The sequence below is a fragment of the Oncorhynchus keta genome, chromosome 35 (assembly GCF_023373465.1).
Source record: "Oncorhynchus keta strain PuntledgeMale-10-30-2019 chromosome 35, Oket_V2, whole genome shotgun sequence".
NCBI lineage: Eukaryota > Metazoa > Chordata > Actinopteri > Salmoniformes > Salmonidae > Oncorhynchus > Oncorhynchus keta.
In genome coordinates, this window is record NC_068455.1 from 10,741,945 (window position 1) to 10,764,909 (window position 22,965).

General features: G+C 47.5%; 1 protein-coding gene across 5 annotated transcripts in view; it reads left to right on the forward strand.

Annotated features, from left to right (window-relative positions):
- Positions 1–22,965, forward strand: part of LOC118368043 (neurexin-3a-like) — a 727,496-nt gene that overhangs the window by 619,498 nt on the left and 85,033 nt on the right. For all 5 annotated transcript variants that reach the window (XM_052496442.1, XM_052496443.1, XM_052496444.1 and 2 more), the window contains 2 exons: positions 13,609–13,698; positions 17,020–17,327. In XM_052496442.1, coding sequence (XP_052352402.1) covers positions 13,609–13,698; positions 17,020–17,327 — 398 coding nt within the window. The remainder of the gene's footprint in view (positions 1–13,608; positions 13,699–17,019; positions 17,328–22,965) is intronic.

A 22,965-nucleotide genomic window follows, 5' to 3' on the forward strand; every position in this document is an offset into this window, starting at 1 on the left:
TGTTGTGTTGTTGTGTTGTGTGTCCGTAGTGTTGTTGTGTTGTTGTGTTGTTGTGTCCGTAGTGTTGTTGTGTTGTTGTGTCCGTAGTGTTGTTGTGTTGTTGTGTTGTTGTGTCCGTAGTGTTGTTGTGTCCGTAGTGTTGTTGTGTCCGTAGTGTTGTTGTGTCCGTAGTGTTGTTGTGTTGTTGTGTTGTTGTGTCCGTAGTGTTGTTGTGTCCGTAGTGTTGTTGTGTCCGTAGTGTTGTTGTGTTGTGTGTCCGTAGTGTTGTTGTGTTGTTGTGTTGTTGTGTCCGTAGTGTTGTTGTGTTGTTGTGTCCGTAGTGTTGTTGTGTTGTTGTGTTGTTGTGTCCGTAGTGTTGTTGTGTTGTTGTGTCCGTAGTGTTGTTGTGTTGTTGTGTCCGTAGTGTTGTTGTGTTGTTGTGTCCGTAGTGTTGTTGTGTTGCTGTGTCTGTAGTGTTGCTATGTTGTGTTGTTGTGTCAGTAGTGTTGTTGTGTTGTTGTGCCTGTTGGTTGCTGTGTTGTGTATGTAGTGTTGTTGTGTTATGTGTCTGTAGTGTTGCTATGTTGTGTTGTTGTGTTGTTGTGTCAGTAGTGTTGTTGTGTTGCTGTGCCTGTTGGTTGCTGTGTTGTGTATGTAGTGTTGTTGTGTTATGTGTCTGTAGTGTTGCTATGTTGTGTTGTTGTGTTGTTGTGTCAGTAGTGTTGTTGTGTTGCTGTGCCTGTTGGTTGCTGTGTTGTGTATGTAGTGTTGTTGTGTTATGTGTCTGTTGTGTCGTTGTGGTGTTTTGTCCATGGTGATGTTGTGTCCGTTCTGTTGTTGTGTTCGTGTGTTGTTGTGTCTGTAGTGGGGTTGTTTCCGGTGTGTTATTGTGCTGTTGTGTCTGCAGTGTTGTTGTGTCTGTTGTGTTGTTGTGTCCATAGTGTTGTTGTGTCCGTAGTGTTGTTGTGGTGTGTTGATGTGTCCATAGTGTTGTTGTGGCGTGTTGATATGTCCATAGTGTTGTTGTGGCGTGTTGATGCGTCCATAGTGTTGTTGTGGCGTGTTGATGCGTCCATAGTGTTGTTGTGGCGTGTTGATGCGTCCATAGTGTTGTTGTGGCGTGTTGATGTGTCCATAGTGTTGTTGTGGCGTGTTGATATGTCCATAGTGTTGTTGTGGCGTGTTGATGTGTCCATAGTGTTGTTGTGGCGTGTTGATATGTCCATAGTGTTGTTGTGGCGTGTTGATGTGTCCATAGTGTTGTTGTGGCGTGTTGATATGTCCATAGTGTTGTTGTGGTGTGTTGATGTGTCCATAGTGTTGTTGTGGCGTGTTGATGCGTCCATAGTGTTGTTGTGGCGTGTTGATATGTCCATAGTGTTGTTGTCGCGTGTTGATATGTCCATAGTGTTGTTGTGGCGTGTTGATATGTCCATAGTGTTGTTGTATTGTTCTGTCAGTGGTGTTTTCACTTTGTCCAGTATACTATTGATTCTGCTTAAAAATCCTTTTGACAGATTGTTCAGATCCATCTGAAAAGCCCATTCTTGTTGCCTTGGGTCAGGAAAGCAGGACCTATTTCCAAATGTCAAAGCTGCAATATGTAACTTCTTGGGCAACGTGACCAAAATCACATAGAAATACGAGTTATAGCTCTGTCAGTCTCTTTGAAAGTGAGGCTATTTCTGTGCTTCCCGTTGTTTAGTTTTTGCATCTTTTACTTTGGGTTTTGTACACCAGCTTCTAACAGCTGCAAATACAATATTTTGGGTCATGGAAAATATATTTCACAATGGTTTAGATGATACAATGATTCTCTACAAAATGACTGCTCGTTTTATCACATAAACTGAAATTAGGCGAACAATGAGAATTTTAGAAACCAGTAAATGGAGGAGCTCTTCCTGCATATTGCTTATTTTAACAGAAGAAACAGTATACTCTGAAACACAGCATCGTACAAAAGTTATACAACACATGATCAGTTAAGTCCTCTACTTTGTGATTCTGGGACCTCTATCTATAACGGTTTTCTAGGTGTGGTGAAGGAGAGTCGGACCAAACTGCGCGTGTAGATTGTGATCCATGTTTAATTAACAAAAACGTAACACGAATCTAAAACACAAACACTACAAAACAAAGAACGTAACGAACTCCAGACAGCCATAGACCTTGCTAGATCACCCCACTAGCTACAATCCCAATACATACACACCAAAACCCCAAGACAAAACACACCACAATACAAAAATCCCATGCCACACCCTGGCCTGACCCAATACATGAAGATAAACACAAAATACTTTGACCAGGGCGTGACAGAACCTCCCCCCCCCCTAAGGTGCGGACTCCCGAACGCACCTCAAAACAATAGGGAGGGTCCGGGTGGGCATCTGTCCATGGTGGCGGCTCCGGCGCGGGACGTGGACCCCACTCAGTTAATGTCTTAGTCCCCTCTCCTTGCGTCCCTGGATAGTCCACCCTCGCCGCCGACCATGGCCTAGTAGTCCTCAACCAGAACCCCACTGGACTGAGGAGCAGATCGGGACTGAAGGACAGCTCGGGACTGAGGCAGCTCGGGACTGAGAGAAAGCTCGGGAGTGAGAGAAAGCTCGGGAGTGAGAGGAAGCTCAGGAGTGAGAGGAAGCTCAGGAGTAAGAGGAAGCTCAGGAGTGAGAGGAAGCTCAGGAGTGAGAGGAAGCTCAGGCAGGTCGATAGATCTACCAGATCCTGGCTGGTTGGTGGTCTTAGCAGATCCTGGCTGACTGGCGGATCTGGCGGATTCTGGCTGACTGGCGGATCCTGGCCGACTGGCAGATCCTGGCCGACTGGCAGATCTGGAAGAGTCTGGTTGACTAGCCGATCTGGAAGATTCTGGTTGACTGGCAGATCTGGAAGATTCTGGCTGACTGGCGGATCCTGGCTGACTGGTAGATCCTGGCTGACTGGCGGATCCTGGCTGACTGGCAGATCCTGGCTGACTGGCGGATCCTGGCTGACTGGAAGATCTGGCGGATCCTGGCAGACTGGCGGATCCTGGCAGACTGGCGGATCCTGGCAGACTGGCGGATCCTGGCCGACTGGCAGTTCTGGCGGATCCTGGCAGACTGGCGGATCCTGGCAGACTGGCGGATCCTGGCTGACTGGCGGATCCTGGCTGACTGGCGGATCCAGGCTGACTGGCGGATCCTGGCCGACTGGCAGATCCTGGCCGACTGGCAGATCCTGGCCGACTGGCAGTTCTGGCGGCGCTGGGCAGACTGGCGGCACTGGGCAGACTGGCGGCGCTGGGCAGACGGGGGGCACTGGCGGCGCTGGGCAGACTGGCGGCGCTGGGCAGACTGGCGGCGCTGGGCAGACTGGCGGCGCTGGGCAGACTGGGGGCACTGGCGGCGCTGGGCAGACTGGCGGCGCTGAGCAGACGGGGGGCACTGGCGGCACTGGGCAGACTGGCGGCGCTGGGCAGACTGGGGGCTCTGGCGGCGCTGGGCAGACTGGCGGCGCTGGGCAGACTGGCGGCACTGGCGGCGCTGGGCAGACGGGGGGCACTGGCGGCGCTGGGCAGACTGGTGGCGCTGGGCAGACTGGGGGCTCTGGCGGCGCTGGGCAGACTGGGGGCACTGGCGGCACTGGGCAGACTGGCGGCGCAGGGCAGACTGGCGGTGCTGGCGGCGCTGGGCAGACTGGCGGCACTGGTGGCGCTGGGCAGACTGGCGGCGCTGGGCATACTGGCGGCACTGGGCAGACTGGCAGTGCTGGGCAGACTGGCGGCGCTGGGCAGACTGGCGGCACTGGTGGCGCTGGGCAGACTGAAAGATCTGGCTGCTCCATGCTGACTGTCGACTCTGGCTGCTCCACGCTGACTGGCGGCTCTGGCTGCTCCACGCTGACTGGCGGCTCTGGCTGCTCCATGTGGGCTGACAGCTCTGGCGGCTTCTTACAGACTGGCAGCTCCTTACAGACTGACAGCTCCTTGCAGACTGACAGCTCCTTGCAGACTGACCTCTCTGCCTGCTTCATGCAGACTGACAGCTCTGGCTGCTTCATGCAGACTGACAGCTCTGGCTGCTTCATGCAGACTGACAGCTCTGGCTGCTCCATGCAGACTGACATCTCTGGCTGATCCATGCAGACTGGCATCTCTGGCTGCTCCATGTGGGCTGACAGCTCTGGCGGCTTCTTACAGACTGGCAGCTACTTGCAGACTGACAGCTCCTTACAGACTGACAGCTCCTTGCAGACTGACAGCTCCTTGCAGACTGACAGCTCCTTGCCGACTGACAGCTCCTTGCAGACTGGCAGCTCCTTGCAGACTGACAGCTCCTTGCAGACTGACAGCTTCTTGCAGACTGACAGCTCTGGCTGCTCCATGCAGACTGACAGCTCTGGCTGCTCCATGTAGACTGGCAGCTCTGGCTGCTCCATGCAGGCTGACAGCTCTGACTGCGCTGAACAGACAGGAGACTCCAGCAGCGCTGGAGAGGCGAGGCGCACTGTAGGCCTGATACGTGGTGCTGGTACTGGTGGTCCCGGACCGAGGACACGCACAGGAAGCCTGGTGCGGGGAGCTGCTACCGGAGGGCTAGGGTGTGGATGTCGTAATGGATAGACCGGACCGTGGAGGCGCACTGGAGCTCTTGAGCACCGAGCCTGCCCAACCTTACCTGGCTCGATGCCCACTCTAGCCCGGCCGATATGAGGAGCTGGAATATACCGCACCGGGCTATGCACCCGCACTGGGGACACCGTGCGCACCACTGCATTACACAGTGCCTGCCCGGTCTCTCTAGCCCCCCGGTAAGCACAGGGAGTTTGCGCCGATCTCCTACCTGGCATAGCCATACTCCCTGTGAGCCCCCTCCCAATACATTTTTGGGGCTGACTCTCGGGCTTCCATCCTCTCTGCCCTGCTAGCTCCTCATAATGCCGCCTCTCTGCTTTTGCTACCTCCAGCTCGGCCTTGGGGCAACAATAATCTCCAGGCTGTTCCCAGGGTCCTTTCCCGTCTAGAATCTCCTCCCAAGTCCATTTCTCCAAGTAGTGCAGCCTCTCCCACTGTAGTTGCTGCTGCTCCTGCTGCTGCTGCCTCTGTTGCCTCTCCTGCGGCTCCTGCCTGTTGACACGCTGCTTGGTCTGGTTGTGGTGGGTGATTCTGTAACGGTTTTCTAGGTGTGGTGAAGGAGAGTCGGACCAAACTGCACCATGTAGATTGCAATCCATGTTTAATGAACAAAAACTTAACATGAATCTAAAACACAAACACTACAAAACAAAGAACGTAACGAAAACCGAAAACAGCCTATACTAGTGAAAACTAACACAGACAGGAACAAGGACACTAAGGTCAATCACCCACGACAAACTCAAAGAATATGGCTGCCTAAATATGGTTCCCAATCAGAGACAACGATAAACACCTGCCTCTGATTGAGAACCACTCCAGACAGCCATAGACCTTGCTAGATCACCCTACTAGCTACAATCCCAATACATACACACCAAAACCCCAAGACAAAACACACCACAATACAAAAACCCCATGCCACACCCTGGCCTGACCCAATACATGAAGATAAACACAAAATACTTTGACCAGGGTGTGACACTATCTACATTTTGAAAATCTACTTCTCTCTTCCCATTCCCTTTAAAGTCTATAAAATAGCACATTATTCTGAGTCTCTCTAATTCCAGAGATACTAGAGCCTGGAATCCAATTCCCAAATTATTCTGAGCCATTTAATAGAGTTATCATTCGATTATTCTCATTCCTAGTCTCCCAAAAGGGTCACGTGTGCTCCCTCTCCGGCCTCTAGGTCACCAGGCTGCTCGTTACGGCGCACACCTGTCACCATCGTTAAGCACACCTGTAATCACTTTCTTGATTAGCTGCCCTATATATATATATATGTCACTTCCTTAGGTTCCATTCACCAGGCGCCATTGTTTCTGTTTCATGTTTGTGCGTTGTTCGGGGTTGTTGTTTTGTTTCATGTTCCGTTTATTTTATTAAAACACTCCCTGAACTTGCTTTCTGACTCTCAGCGCACATCATTACAAAAAAGCTCAGCTACATAATGTAGTACTTTAAACTTCATTTTCTCCCTTTCGGCTCAGTAGAACACTCATTTCTGGTTGTGTGCATGAGTGTAAATAGCTTCCAACCTCAATCACATGAAGAGGTAGTTCTGAGAGTACCGTCATCCTACATATATTTAGTGTATTCGAAGCAAACCTTGGTACACTGATTGTCTTTGAGCAAAGCAATGTTTACACTAATATTGGCCACAAATTGCCATTTTTCATTTCACTATAATGGGGGATTCTGCTTTCTGAAAATAACATCCTGCAGTATCCCCGGTTAGCCTTGCACTTCATGGCTTTAAAAAGAGGGGGCTATTGTTCTCCCCTGTATTACAGAGCCAATGAGAGGGGGCTGTGGTTCTCCCCTGGTGTGCAGAGTCAATGAGAGGGGGCAGTTGTTCTCCCCTGGTGTGCAGTGCCAATGAGAGTGGGCTGTGGTTCTCCCCTGGTGTGCAGAGCCAATGAGAGGGGGCTGTGGTTCTCCCCTGGTGTGCAGAGCCAATGAGAGGGGGCAGTTGTTCTCCCCTGGTGTGCAGACCCAATGAGAGGGGGCAGTTGTTCTCCCCTGGTGAACAGAGCCAATGAGAGGGGGCTGTGGTTCTCCCCTGGTGAACAGAGCCAATGAGAGAGGGCTGTGGTTCTCCCCTGGTGTGCAGAGTCAATGAGAGGGGGCAGTTGTTCTCCCCTGGTGTGCAGTGCCAATGAGAGGGGGCTGTGGTTCTCCCCTGGTGTGCAGAGCCAATGAGAGGGGGCTGTGGTTCTCCCCTGGTGTGCAGAGCCAATGAGAGGGGGCTGTGGTTCTCCCCTGGTGTGCAGAGCCAATGAGAGGGGGCAGTTGTTCTCCCCTGGTGAACAGAGCCAACGAGAGGGGGCTATGGTTCTCCCCTTGTGAACAGAGCCAATGAGAGGGGGCAGGTGTTCTCCCCTGGTGAACAGAGCCAATGAGAGGGGGCTGTGGTTCTCCCCTTGTGAACAGAGCCAATGAGAGGGGCCAGGTGTTCTCCCCTGGTGAACAGAGCCAATGAGAGGGGGCTGTGGTTCTCCCCTGGTGAACAGAGCCAATGAGAGGGGGCAGGTGTTCTCCCCTGGTGAACAGAGCCAATGAGAGGGTGCAGGTGTTCTCCCCTGGTGAACAGAGCCAACGGCTGCTTATTAGTTTCTGGGACAAAGGATTTTGATCACTTAATTATGACACTGTACCATGTCAGGGCTATAACAAGCCATTTGTGAGAATAGAGAGTACACAGAAGAAACGTCTGTTTCTATGTTTTAGGGTTCAGAGACAAGCAAGGCTTTTGAGGACTAGATTACTGAATAAGTCTGTCATGTAGCTTGTGTCAGCATTGTTCCCTGGCCAGGTCCTACAGTCAGGCAAATCTCCTCTCCCAATGACTAACTCTGTTCCCTCCCTTTTAGGATTTTTCAGTGTTCACCAGGAACCACTCGTTCTGTTCAAGTAGTACTAAAACAGTCAATCCACTCCAAACAGTGGTTCATTGCCTCTGACCATTTTCTTATCTGTGAGGTAAAGATAGAGAGATAGGGATCTACTACCAGAGTCAGACTTGCTGTGGTGAAGAGAGAAAAGCTAAAGAGAAGAAATACTCTGTGGCAAATTGCCTTGAAATAGCAGCACCTCCTCCTAGCTTATCAGGAGCTGCTTTCAGAAGCCAGACTGCACCTCCTCCTAGCTTATCAGGAGCTGCTTTCAGAAGCCAGACTGCACCTCCTCCTAGCTTATCAGGAGCTGCTTTCAGAAGCCAGACTGCACCTCCTCCTAGCTTATCAGGAGCTGCTTTCAGAAGCCAGACTGCACCTCCTCCGAGCTTATCAGGAGCTGCTTTCAGAAGCCAGACTGCACCTCCTCCTAGCTTATCAGGAGCTGCTTTCAGAAGCCAGACTGCACCTCCTCCGAGCTTATCAGGAGCTGCTTTCAGAAGCCAGACTGCACCTCCTCCTAGCTTATCAGGAGCTGCTTTCAGAAGCCAGACTGCACCTCCTCCGAGCTTATCAGGAGCTGCTTTCAGAAGCCAGACTGCACCTCCTCCGAGCTTATCAGGAGCTGCTTTCAGAAGCCAGACTGCACCTCCTCCGAGCTTATCAGGAGCTGCATTCAGAAGCCACACTGCACCTCCTCCGAGCTTATCAGGAGCTGCATTCAGAAGCCAGACTGCACCTCCTCCGAGCTTATCAGGAGCTGCTTTCAGAAGCCAGACTGCACCTCCTCCTAGCTTATCAGGAGCTGCATTCAGAAGCCAGACTGCACCTCCTCCGAGCTTATCAGGAGCTGCATTCAGAAGCCACACTGCACCTCCTCCTAGCTTATCAGGAGCTGCTTTCAGAAGCCAGACTGCACCTCCTCCTAGCTTATCAGGAGCTGCATTCAGAAGCCAGACTGCACCTCCTCCTAGCTTATCAGGAGCTGCATTCAGAAGCCAGACTGCCTGTTTGAGGTCGATTGCTTTCATTTGCACAGGCCCATGTGAATGAGGCTGTGCTTTGTCTGAGCCATCCTGTGATCGTCGCACCGTCGCAGGTCTATTTTCCCTCGAGCTTTATGCAACTGGCTCAACGCACAATGGAGACGAGGGAAGGGAACGATACAGCCTGCCTCTTAGACCTATTTCTTCCTTTTGTCTTGCAAACTGCATCAAGCTGGTGTCTCAGGACTTGACAAGTAAGGAGAAATGACCTCCTATCGGGAGTGATCAGATTGATTGACAGGTCCTGCGGCTTGCGGCTCTGTCTGGGGGACGATAAAGGAGGAGTCTCCGGTGGATCTCTGAGCAGGGGAAAATCTGCTCTGTTCTCGGGATCCGAGATGTCTTCCGTGTCCATGGGTAGGACGACAGCGATATGGGTGGTCCGTGTTGAGACCTTTGATGCTGCCTGCCGCACTGCAGAACGGTTCACAACATGGACGCGCCGCTGTCACTGACAGAAAACCTGACATTACATAGAGAAAGGGAGAGAGAATGAGAAAGAGATGGAGAGACAGAGACAGACCGGGGGAGTGGCTGTGTTTGGATAAGAAATACCTTGGACCTCCTTTATCTGCACAGAATAAAAGGTGAAGGGGTCGTCTCTAGGTGATGGGGTCGTCTCTGGGTGATTGGGTCGTCTCTAGGTGTGGGATGAATACTTGGTGTACCCTACAAGCCAAACACAATTACTGCTATCGAAAACCGAATCTCACGCCCCTATAAATCTCTACTGGGGGGGCTATGGGAAACGGAGGGATGGATGAAGGGATGGAGGGAAGGAGGGAAGGAGGGAAGGAGGGATGGATGGAAGGAGGGAGGGAGGGAGGGAGAGAGATAAGCCTTCCAGTATGAGCCGGGCATCTAATCCTGCGATTAAATAAGAATGGTGCGGATTGCCAGATAAAGGAACCGGGCTGCCATTGTCTCCTGGAGATACTGAGGGTAAATCTTCCAGAATGAGGCTCCCATTTCAGCATGCAGGGTAAAGAGCATGACAAACACAAACACACACCAACTCAACACACACCCACACAACACACACCCACACGACACACACCCACACACCCACACCCAACAAACACACACACACACACGACTCACACCCACACAACATACACCCACACAACACACACCCACACACCCACACAACACACACCCAACACACACACACACACACACCCACACAACACAAACCCACACAACACACACCCACACAACACACACCCATACACCCACACGACACACACCCCCACATCCCGACACCCCTAAAACACACACCCATACCCCCACAACACACACACATACACAGCTACTGTACCTACTGTCTCTATCCTTGCAGAAGTGGTGGTCTCAATTGGGGGATGGAAAATATGGGAAGATTCAGGGCAGGAGTTAAGATCCAACCTGTTCCAAAGTGCACCTTAATGCCTATGGACTGGATGTTAATACTATGGACTGGATGTTAATACTATGGACTGGATGTTAATGCTATGGACTGGATGTTAATGCTATGGACTGGATGTTAATACTATGGACTGGATGTTAGTACTATGGACTGGATGTTAATGCTATGGACTGGATGTTAATACTATGGACTGGATGTTAATACTATGGACTGGATGTTAATACTATGGACTGGATGTTAATACTATGGACTGGATGTTAATACTATGGACTGGATGTTAATACTATGGACTGGATGTTCATACTATGGACTGGATGTTAATACTATGGACTGGATGTTAATACTATGGACTGGATGTTAATACTATGGACTGGATGTTAATACTATGGACTGGATGTTAATGCTATGGACTGGATGTTAATACTATGGACTGGATGTTAATACTATGGACTGGATGTTAATACTATGGACTGGATGTTAATACTATGGACTGGATGTTAATACTATGGACTGGATGTTAATACTATGGACTGGATGTTAATACTATGGACTGGATGTTAATACTATGGACTGGATGTTAATACTATGGACTGGATGTTAATACTATGGACTGGATGTTAATGCTATGGACTGGATGTTAATACTATGGACTGGATGTTAATACTATGGACTGGATGTTCATACTATGGACTGGATGTTAATACTATGGACTGGATGTTAATGCTATGGACTGGATGTTAATACTATGGACTGGATGTTAATACTATGGACTGGATGTTAATACTATGGACTGGATGTTCATACTATGGACTGGATGTTAATACTATGGACTGGATGTTAATACTATGGACTGGATGTTAATACTATGGACTGGATGTTAATGCTATGGACTGGATGTTAATGCTATGGACTGGATGTTAATACTATGGACTGGATGTTAATGCTATGGACTGGATGTTAATACTATGGACTGGATGTTAATGCTATGGACTGGATGTTAATACTATGGACTGGATGTTAATGCTATGGACTGGATGTTAATGCTATGGACTGGATGTTAATACTATGGACTGGATGTTAATACTATGTACTGGATGTTAATACTATGGACTGGATGTTAATACTATGGACTGGATGTTAATGCTATGGACTGGATGTTAATACTATGGACTGGATGTTAATACTATGGACTGGATGTTAATACTATGGACTGGATGTTAATGCTATGGACTGGATGTTAATGCTATGGACTGGATGTTAATACTATGGACTGGATGTTAATACTATGTACTGGATGTTAATACTATGGACTGGATGTTAATACTATGGACTGGATGTTAATGCTATGGACTGGATGTTAATACTATGGACTGGATGTTAATACTATGGACTGGATGTTAATACTATGGACTGGATGTTAATACTATGGACTGGATGTTAATACTATGGACTGGATGTTAATACTATGGACTGGATGTTAATACTATGGACTGGATGTTAATACTATGGACTGGATGTTAATGCTATGGACTGGATGTTAATACTATGGACTGGATGTTAATACTATGGACTGGATGTTAATACTATGGACTGGATGTTAATACTATGGACTGGATGTTAATGCTATGGACTGGATGTTAATACTATGGACTGGATGTTAATACTATGGACTGGATGTTAATACTATGGACTGGATGTTAATACTATGGACTGGATGTTAATACTATGGACTGGATGTTAATACTATGGACTGGATGTTAATACTATGGACTGGATGTTAATACTATGGACTGGATGTTAATACTATGGACTGGATGTTAATACTATGGACTGGATGTTAATACTATGGACTGGATGTTAATACTATGGACTGGATGTTAATAATATGGACTGGATGTTAATGCTATGGACTGGATGTTAATACTATGGACTGGATGTTAATACTATGGACTGGATGTTAATACTATGGACTGGATGTTAATACTATGTACTGGATGTTAATACTATGGACTGGATGTTAATGCTATGGACTGGATGTTAATGCTATGGACTGGATGTTAATACTATGGACTGGATGTTAATGCTATGGACTGGATGTTAATACTATGGACTGGATGTTAATACTATGGACTGGATGTTAATACTATGGACTGGATGTTAATACTATGGACTGGATGTTAATACTATGGACTGGATGTTAATTCTATGGACTGGATGTTAATACTATGGACTGGATGTTAATACTATGGACTGGATGTTAATGCTATGGACTGGATGTTAATACTATGGACTGGATGTTAATACTATGGACTGGATGTTAATGCTATGGACTGGATGTTAATACTATGGACTGGATGTTAATACTATGGACTGGATGTTAATACTATGGACTGGATGTTAATACTATGGACTGGATGTTAATACTATGGACTGGATGTTAATACTATGGACTGGATGTTAATGCTATGGACTGGATGTTAATACTATGGACTGGATGTTAATACTATGGACTGGATGTTAATACTATGTACTGGATGTTAATACTATGGACTGGATGTTAATACTATGGACTGGATGTTAATACTATGGACTGGATGTTCATACTATGGACTGGATGTTAATGCTATGGACTGGATGTTAATACTATGGACTGGATGTTAATACTATGGACTGGATGTTAATACTATGGACTGGATGTTAATACTATGGACTGGATGTTAATACTATGGACTGGATGTTAATGCTATGGACTGGATGTTAATACTATGGACTGGATGTTAATACTATGTACTGGATGTTAATACTATGGACTGGATGTTAATACTATGGACTGGATGTTAATGCTATGGACTGGATGTTAATACTATGGACTGGATGTTAATACTATGGACTGGATGTTAATACTATGGACTGGATGTTAATACTATGTACTGGATGTTAATACTATGGACTGGATGTTAATACTATGGACTGGATGTTAATGCTATGGACTGGATGTTAATACTATGGACTGGATGTTAATACTATGGACTGGATGTTAATACTATGGACTGGATGTTAATACTATGGACTGGATGTTAATACTATGGACTGGATGTTAATACTATGGACTGGATGTTAATACTATGGACTGGATGTTAATACTATGGACTGGATGTTAATACTATGTACTGGATGTTAATACTATGGACTGGATGTTAATACTATGTACTGGATGTTAATACTATGGACTGGATGTTAATGCTATGGACTGGATGTTAATACTATGGACTGGTTGCATTGTGAATGTGCAGTGGAACTGTTCTGTGAGGTTCAAGGTACTAGAATACCATTCATCCCAAAAGTAGATCTTGACGGTGCCTAGGTTCTAAATGTGTTTGTCGATGTTAAATTAATTGAATTCACAAATATAGAGGTGCTTCTGTCCCCTATGAACAAGGTGTCATGAAATTCAGCAGAGCAGCAAATTACTTTAATGTTTGTTATCATTTTACCTTCAGCTATCTCATAAACAACACATCAATTCTAACCTGCTATTCATTTTTTTTTTATACTTGCATGAAAATAAACGTCTTTTGAAGTGAACATGTGTTAAAAACGCGTTAAAATGCCAAATAAAAACTGTTTATTAACGTTTAAAATGTTGTTTTTTTACAGCGACGACCGATAGTGAACGTCTTGAAATTGCCACTAAGAAATTCCCGCTGAAATACGCCCGGCCAGTAGTGGATTGGCTACAGGAGAAAGGTAAACTTAACACAACTTTAATCTTCTATTGAACTCAACATTGAAGGGATGTTTTCTTTTTGTATTTTCCTGCTGAAACGTAGCACATTTTCCCACTTCAAAAAAATGATTTTAACCTAACATCCTTTGTCACACTTTTTAACACGTAAATCCCATGATAATTCATAAACACTCTACTCACTTAAATGGACTGCTAATGAATATTACACAATAATATAGTATTTCGTATACTCTGTGAATCCTTTGAAATATAGATAATAAATAATAATACAATAATGAAGTATCTCACCCATTAAAAGCTGAATGCCATCTCAAACACAAATAAAGGCATCTAATGCATGAATCAACATGCAGTCATACATCTAAAATATTGAGTCAGATAACAATAGTTTGAAGTACAATAATTACTTTTTTAATTCAGTAACCACAGTGCTATGTTGATACAATTGGAGAATTGCTGCATGAAACTGGGAAAATGATTTCCTAGCGGGTTAATAATTTACTCAATACTTTCTAAGTCGAGTATAACCATTTTGTCATTTTAAACTTTAAGATTATGAAGATGTGTTTCAACTTAGATGTTGCATGTATATATCATTTTAGAAATGATGTGTCTCATTTGAAACTTCACAGCCCCTTGTGGTGTACTTATTTACTCCATCAGGTTCCTGCCCCTGATTCCTGCCCCTGATTCCTGCCCCTGATTCCTGCCCCTGATTTGCCATTTACTCCATCAGGTTCCTGCCCCTGATTAGCCATTTACTCCATCAGGTTCCTGCCCCTGATTCCTGCCCCTGATTAGCCATTTACTCCATCAGGTTCCTGCCCCTGATTAGCCATTTACTCCATCAGGTTCCTGCCCCTGATTAGCCATTTACTCCATCAGGTTCCTGCCCCTGATTAGCCATTTACTCCATCAGGTTCCTGCCCCTGATTAGCCATTTACTCCATCAGGTTCCTGCCCCTGCTTCCTGCCCCTGATTTGCCATTTACTCCATCAGGTTCCTGCCCCTGATTAGCCATTTACTCCATCAGGTTCCTGCCCCTGATTCCTGCCCCTGATTAGCCATTTACTTCATCAGGTTCCTGCCCCTGATTCCTGCCCCTGATTAGCCATTTACAACATCAGGTTCCTGCCCCTGATTCCTGCCCCTGATTAGCCATTTACTCCATCAGGTTCCTGCCCCTGATTCCTGCCCCTGATTAGCCATTTACTCCATCAGGTTCCTGCCCCTGATTCCTGCCTCTGATTAGCCATTTACTCCATCAGGTTCCTGCCCCTGATTCCTGCCCCTGATTAGCCATTTACTCCATCAGGTTCCTGCCCCTGATTCCTGCCCCTGATTAGCCATTTACTCCATCAGGTTCCTGCCCCTGATTCCTGCCCCTGATTAGCCATTTACTCCATCAGGTTCCTGCCCCTGATTCCTGCCCCTGATTAGCCATTTACTCCATCAGGTTCCTGCCCCTGATTCCTGCCCCTGATTAGCCATTTACTCCATCAGGTTCCTGCCCCTGATTCCTGCCCCTGATTAGCCATTTACTCCATCAGGTTCCTGCCCCTTCTTTCTATCTTCAGCAGTATTCCTTTTAAACATCAGCTCATACCCCTGTTTTCTAGCTTCAGCATAGCCACAGCATTTTAAACATCAGCTCATACCCCTGTTTTCTAGCTTCAGCATTAGCCATAGCCTTTTAAACATCAGCTCATACCCCTGTTTTCTAGCTTCAGCATAGCCACAGCATTTTAAACATCAGCTCATACCCCTGTTTTCTAGCTTCAGCATTAGCCATAGCCTTTTAAACATAACCCATTCTTTGTCTTCATAGTTTTGGCAACAGCTCTAGCCTTTTTAGATACTGCTGATCAGTCGCCGTCCCAAAGGGCCAGTTTGAGGAGACGGACATAAAGCTTTGACCTTTTCCTCTCCTTTTCTTTCCATCCCTCTCTCTCCTCCATTCTCAGCCTTAGCCCACATCCCTCTCTCTCCTCCTTTCTCAGCCTTAGCCCACATCCCTCTCTCTCCTCCTTTCTCAGCCTTAGCCCACATCCCTCTCTCTCCTCCTTTCTCAGCCTTAGCCCACATCCCTCTCTCTCCTCCTTTCTCAGCCTTAGCTCACATCCCTCTCTTTCCTCATTTCTCAGCCTTAGCCCACACCCCTCTCTCTCCTCCTTTCTCAGCCTTAGCCCACATCCCTCTCTCTCCTCCTTTCTCAGCCTTAGCCCACATCCCTCTCTCTCCTCCTTTCTCAGCCTTAGCCCACATCCCTCTCTCTCCTCCTTTCTCAGACTTAGCCCACATCCCTCTCTCTCCTCCTTTCTCAGCCTTCGCCCACATCCCTCTCTCTCCTCCTTTCTCAGCCTTAGCCCACATCCCTCTCTCTCCTCCTTTCTCAGCCTTAGCCCACATCCCTCTCTCTCCTCCTTTCTCAGCCTTAGCTCACATCCCTCTCTCTCCTCCTTTCTCAGCCTTAGCCCACATCCCTCTCTCTCCTCCTTTCTCAGCCTTAGCCCACATCCCTCTCTCTCCTCCTTTCTCAGCCTTAGCCCACATCTCTCTCTCTCCTCCTTTCTCAGCCTTAGCTCACATCCCTCTCTCTCCTCCTTTCTCAGCCTTAGCCCACATCCCTCTCTCTCCTCCTTTCTCAGCCTTAGCCCACATCCCTCTCTCTCCTCCTTTCTCAGTCTTAGCTCACATCCCTCTCTCTCCTCCTTTCTCAGCCTTAGCCCACATCCCTCTCTCTCCTCCTTTCTCAGCCTTAGCCCACATCCCTGTCTCTCCTCCTTTCTCAGCCTTAGCCCACATCCCTCTCTCTCCTCCTTTCTCAGCCTTAGCCCACATCCCCCTCTCTCTTCCTTTCTCAGCCTTAGCTCACATCCCTGTCTCAGAATTACAGATAACAACATTATGCCCTTTCTACAGTGATAGCCAGAAGCATTGACCCTGTATATTTTGGGTTCGCTTTCTGGATCCCAGGCTACTTATGGCCTCCTCAGTTGACCTTTGTTCATAGTTTCACCAAAAATGTATTTCTTTACGACCCACCTCATCGTTGACCTTTTGATTGTCGAGGACCTTTTAAGTACACATGGAAACGTATACTTACCGTACACACATGAACACAAACGGGCACACACACACGCACGCACACACACACACACACACACCATAAAGTCACAAAGGTTCTATTTATATTCTGACCTGACAACATCTCAACAACTGTTTGGACACTGAATGAAAAAACAGGAACCTTATTTTGCTGCTCTGTCCGTTGTTATTCCTTGATGTGAATGACTATTTGTCTGGTTCCCTCCTCTAGGCCGGCAGCTTACCATATTCAACACCCAGGCCTTGGTGACCATCGGTGGCAGCGACCGCAGTCGGCCCTTCCAGGGACAGCTGTCCGGCCTCTACTACAATGGCCTGAAGGTCCTCAACATGGCCGCCGAGGGCAACCCCAACATCAAAATCAACGGCAGCGTCCGGTTGGTGGGTGACACGCCCTCTGTGGCCGGGTCGGCCCGCACCACCGCCCAGCCGCCTGAGTTATCCACCACCTTTATTGAGACCACCACCATCATGTCCACCACCACCACCCGCAAGCACCGCTCCTCTCCCACCATACAGGTAGGGCTCAGGAATGGGGAGGAGTGGGGAGGGCAGAGGCCGGGGAGGAGAGCAGAGGGGATAGGGACGGGGAGGATGGGAGGAGAGGAGAGGGGAGGGCAGCGGACGGGGTGGAGAGCGGAGGGGATAGGGATGGGGAGGATGGGAGGAGAGGAGAGGGGAGGGGAGGGGAGGGCAGCGGACGGGGAGGAGAGCAGAGGGGATAGGGACGGGAAGGATGGGAGGAGAGGAGAGGAGAGGGGAGGGCAGCGGACGGGGTGGAGAGCAGAGGGGATAGGGATGGGGAGGATGGGAGGAGAGGAGAGGGGAGGGCAGCGGACGGGGTGGAGAGAAGAGGGGATAGGGACGGGAAGGATGGGAGGAGAGGAGAGGAGAGGAGAGGGGAGGGCAGCGGACGGGGTGGAGAGCGGAGGGGATAGGGATGGGGAGGATGGGAGGAGAGGAGAGGAGAGGAGAGGGGAGGGGAGGGGAGGACAGCGGACGGGGTGGAGAGCGGAGGGGATAGGGACGGGGAGGATGGGAAGAGAGGAGAGGGGAGGGGAGGGCAGTGGACAGAGATGAGAGCGGAGGGGATAGCGACGGGGAGGAGGGGGGTACGGGGATGGGAGGAGAGAGGAGGGCAGCAGTGGGAACGAAGCGGAGAGGAGAGGGGACGGGAGGAGAGGAGAGAAGAGGGGAAGGCAGCGGAGGGAACGAGGAGAAGAGGAGAGGGGAGGACAGTGTTCCCTATACATTACATGTCCCCTGAACAGCTGTGTGTGGTGGACCGCGACAGCCCCATCTACTCCCCTCTCTCTGGGACAGAGGCACGCTCAGAGGCCCTGTGGTCTAGATGGAGGAATTAGCCCGTCATCATCTCTGCCTGCTTAATAACCACCTAGCCCAGATACCAGCTTTTTTAAAGCTTTTTTTCTTCCACTAAATGAGGCCAGGTAAAGAGAAAACTTTAGAAACCCTGCCTGTCTGTCATACCTGTCAACCCCGCCCATCTGGCACTCCAGGAGCAAACGTTTATATGTTTTGATTTGATTTGAACCCAGGTCTCTATTTCTGTTCATAGTTACTGACACGCTAACCCAGGTCTCTATGTCTGTTCATAGTTACTGTCATGCTAACCCAGGTCTCTATGTCTGTTCATAGTTATTTTCACGCTAACCCAAGTCTCTATGTCTGTTCATAGTTACTGTCATGTTAACCCAGGTCTCTATGTCTCTATGTCTGTTCATAATTACTATCACACTAACCCAGGTCTCTATGTCTCTATGTCTGTTCATAGTTACTGTCACACTAACCCAGGTCTCTGTCTCTCTGTCTCTATGGTCAGGTCTCTTTGTCCCAGGTCTCTATGTCTCTATGTCTGTTCATAGTTACTGTCACACTAACCCAAGTCTCTATGTCTCTATGTCTGTTCATAGTTACTTTCACGCTAACCCAGGTCTCTATGTCTGTTCATAGTTACTGTCATGCTAACCCAGGTCTCTATGTCTGTTCATAGTTACTATCACGCTAACCCAGGTCTCTATGTCTCTATGTCTGTTCATAGTTACTGTCACACTAACCCAGGTCTCTGTCTCTCTGTCTCTATGTCCCAGGTCTCTATGTCCCAGGTCTCTATGTCTCTATGTCTGTTCATAGTTACTGTCACACTAACCCAGGTCTCTATGTCTGTTCATAGTTACTGTCACGCTAACCCAGGTCTCTATGTCTGTTCATAGTTACTGTCACACTAACCCAGGTCTCTATGTCTCTATGTCTGTTCATAGTTACTGTCACGCTAACCCAGGTCTCTATGTCTGTTCATAGTTACTCTCACACTAACCCAGGTCTCTATGTCTCTATGTCTGTTCATAGTTACTCTCACGCTAACCCAGGTCTCTATGTCTTTTCACAGTTACTGTCACACTAACCCATGTCTCTATGTCTCTATGTCTGTTCATAGTTACTGTCATGCTAACCCAGGTCTCTATGTCTGTTCATAGTTAATGTCACGCTAACCCAGGTCTCTATGTCTGTTCATAGTTACTGTCATGCTAACCCAGGTCTCTATGTCTGTTCATAGTTACTGTCATGCTAACCCAGGTCTCTATGTCTGTTCATAGTTACTGTCATGCTAACCCAGGTCTCTATGTCTGTTCATAGTTACTGTCATGCTAACCCAGGTCTCTATGTCTGTTCATAGTTACTGTCATGCTAACCCAGGTCTCTATGTCTGTTCATAGTTACTGTCATGCTAACCCAGGTCTCTATGTCTGTTCATAGTTACTGTCATGCTAACCCAGGTCTCTATGTCTGTTCATAGTTACTGTCATGCTAACCCAGGTCTCTATGTCTGTTCATAGTTACTGTCATGCTAACCCAGGTCTCTATGTCTCTTCATAGTTACTGTCATGCTAACCCAGGTCTCTATGTCTCTATGTCTGTTCATAGTTATTGTCATGCTAACCCAGGTCTCTATGTCTGTTCATAGTTACTCTCATGCTAACCCAGGTCTCTATGTCTCTATGTCTGTTCATAGTTATTGTCATGCTAACCCAGGTCTCTATGTCTGTTCATAGTTACTGTCATGCTAACCCAGGTCTCTATGTCTCTGTCTGTTCATAGTTATTGTCATGCTAACCCAGGTCTCTATGTCTGTTCATAGTTATTGTCATGCTAACCCAGGTCTCTATGTCTGTTCATAGTTACTGTCATGCTAACCCAGGTGTGTTCAGATGCGCTAGGTTTTTTTTATGTTATGCAAACCAATGGTATGTAGAAAGCTCTGCACGTTTTCAAGCACTGCCAGCCACAGTGTCAGTTGTCTGTTGGGATGGTTTGTCTGGGCTGTGGTTATTGGTGCTTTGATTCAGGTAAATGAGTTGCAGATTCTTTGAATGGGTGTATCTACTGCACATCTATCAAGTACTATATTAATATTCCATATTTAAATATGACATATTATCTCTCATTGTTATTATATAATCATTTAAAAGGGGAGGATAAATTGGACGTTACGTAATTGGTAACGTCAAAATGGGATTTGTGTCTGTGTATAGTTGTCCTCTTCCAACTCTAAAAAACGTTTTCATTCCAACTCTCTCTCACGTCTAATCAAGGTGGGTGGAATCAGGCGCAGAGAGCAGATAGCGATATAAAGTGTATTCTCCGGTGAACAAAATAAACACGGTCAACCCAAATACAAACAGGGTGAAATTATCCAACACAGGATAACAGACCTGTCAGGACACGGTTACGAACCCGGGTCTCCGGAGTGAGAAACAGTCACTTAACCAACTGAGCCACGAATAGTCGGCAGAACCCAGAAGATGAGGCAGACACAGCAGTACTTGAGACAGTGTATTTAATGAAGTAAAAAGTGAAGTTCTTCAGGAAAACATGTAACTCCACAACCTCAAAAGGAATTCCACAAGAACAAAGGTAATCCTCCAAGACAAAAAAGGTAAATTCACAAGGTGGAAGGTATAGCACAAAAAGCCTCAAAAGATACTCAAAAAACAAACAAACAAGAACAAAAAACAGAATTCCACAAGAGAGACAACCGGGATCAACAAGAGTTCACAGAGTACTAGGGCTGGGTGCTAACATACAAACACAGAGCATAGAACTGAGGAAAACAAAGGGTTTAAATACAATCAGGGGAAACGAGGCACAGGTGCAAATAATAATGGGGATCAAGGGAAAACAAAAGGTCAAAAGGCACAATGGGGGCATCTAGTGACCAAAAACCGGAACAACCCTGGCCAAATCCTGACAGAATCCCCCCCCTAGGAACGGCTCCTGACGTTCCTACCAGCTCTCTCAGGGTGGAGGGCCCTGAACTGACGAATGAGGTCAGGGTCCAGTATGTCTTTGGCAGGAACCCAGGAGCGCTCCTCGGGACTGTAGCCTTCCCAGTCCACCAGATACTGCCAGGACCGCTGCACCCGGCGGGAATCCAGTATCCGATGGACGGTATAAGCCGGCTGGCCTCCAATGACACGAGGCGGAGGGGAGGTCTGTCTGCCGGGACAAGGGGAGAAAAAACAACAGGTTTTAATAAGGAAATGTGAAACGTGGGATTAATCTTAAGGGATCTGGGTAAGTGTAGGCGATAAGAAACTGGGTTAACTCTCCTGGCAACCTTAAAGGGACCAATGTATTTTTGGGACAGCTTGCGAGACTCCACCTGTAGTGGTAAGTCTCTTGTGGAGAGCCAGACTGACACTCGTGCGGGGACATACCAGTGGAGGAGGAGCGCAAGGTGTTGTGTGCGTATTCGGCCCAAACAATGAAGGACGACCATGTGGACGGGTTGTTACGAGTCATACATCGGAGGGTGGTTTCCAGCTCTTGATTCATCCTCTCAGTTTGGCCGTTGGACTCCGGATGGTACCCTGAAGATAGACTGGCAGAAGCCCCCATGAGTTGGCAGAAGGCCTTCCAAAACCTAGAGGCGAACTGGGGACCTCTGTCAGAAACCATATCTTGAGGAATGCCGAAGACTCGGAACACATGATTAATTACCAACTCAGCCGTTTCCTTGGCAGAAGGTAACTTAGTCAGAGGGACGAACCTGGCCGCCTTTGAAAACCTGTCGATAATGACTAGGATAGTAGTATTGCCATGGGATGGAGGAAGGCCAGTAATAAAGTCCAACGAGATATGGGACCAGGCTCTGTGTTTCTGTCAGGACCCGGTTACGAACCCGGGTCTCCGGAGTGAGAAACAGTCACTTAACCAACTGAGCCACGAATAGTCGGCAGAATCCAGAAGATGAGGCAGACACAGCAGTACTTGAGACGGTGTATTTAATGAAGTAAAAAGTGAAGTTCTTCAGGAAAACATGTAACTCCACAACCTCAAAAGGAATTCCACAAGAACAAAGGTAATCCTCCAAGACAAAAAAGGTAAATCCACAAGGTGGAAGGTATAGCACAAAAAGCCTCAAAAGATACTCAAAAACAAACAAACGAGAACAAAAAACAGAATTCCACAAGAGAGTCCACCGGGATCAACAAGAGTTCACAGAGTACTAGGGCTGGGTGCTAATGGGGGCATCTAGTGACCAAAAACCGGAACAACCCTGGCCAAATCCTGACAAGACTAACTGGAGAATAAGAAACACAAAAACACCGACAGACGAAACGAATGACAAAATAAACAATCCCGCACAAAACAAGGGCGGGACAACCTACATTATATACAGACACTAATTAACTAAACAACACACAGGTGAAAGCAATCAGACAAAACCAACAGATACACGAAAAGGGATCGGTAGTGGCTAGTAGGACGGTGACGACGACCGCCGAGCACCGCCTGAACGGGCAGGAGAGCCAACCTCGGCGGAAGTCGTGACACTCTCTCTCCGGCCGTCTAAAAATTACACAGTTTACAAACCCCTTTCAGCTTGGAACCAATACAAAGTCTGTGTTTGAGTAAAAACTATATAATCACATTACATGAACCATTTCATAGGTTCCCTGGAGAACATATGGGCGTGGCTAGCGGTGCAGATATTAAAGACATACGTCCACAGAGCCTCTGACATACAGTATGGAGAGGCTAATGTTATAGGGTGCCAAAAACAACAAAAAAGTAAAAAAAAAAAAAACTGTTGATGTTACCATAGTAACCGTAGTAACTCAGCCAGGTGTCA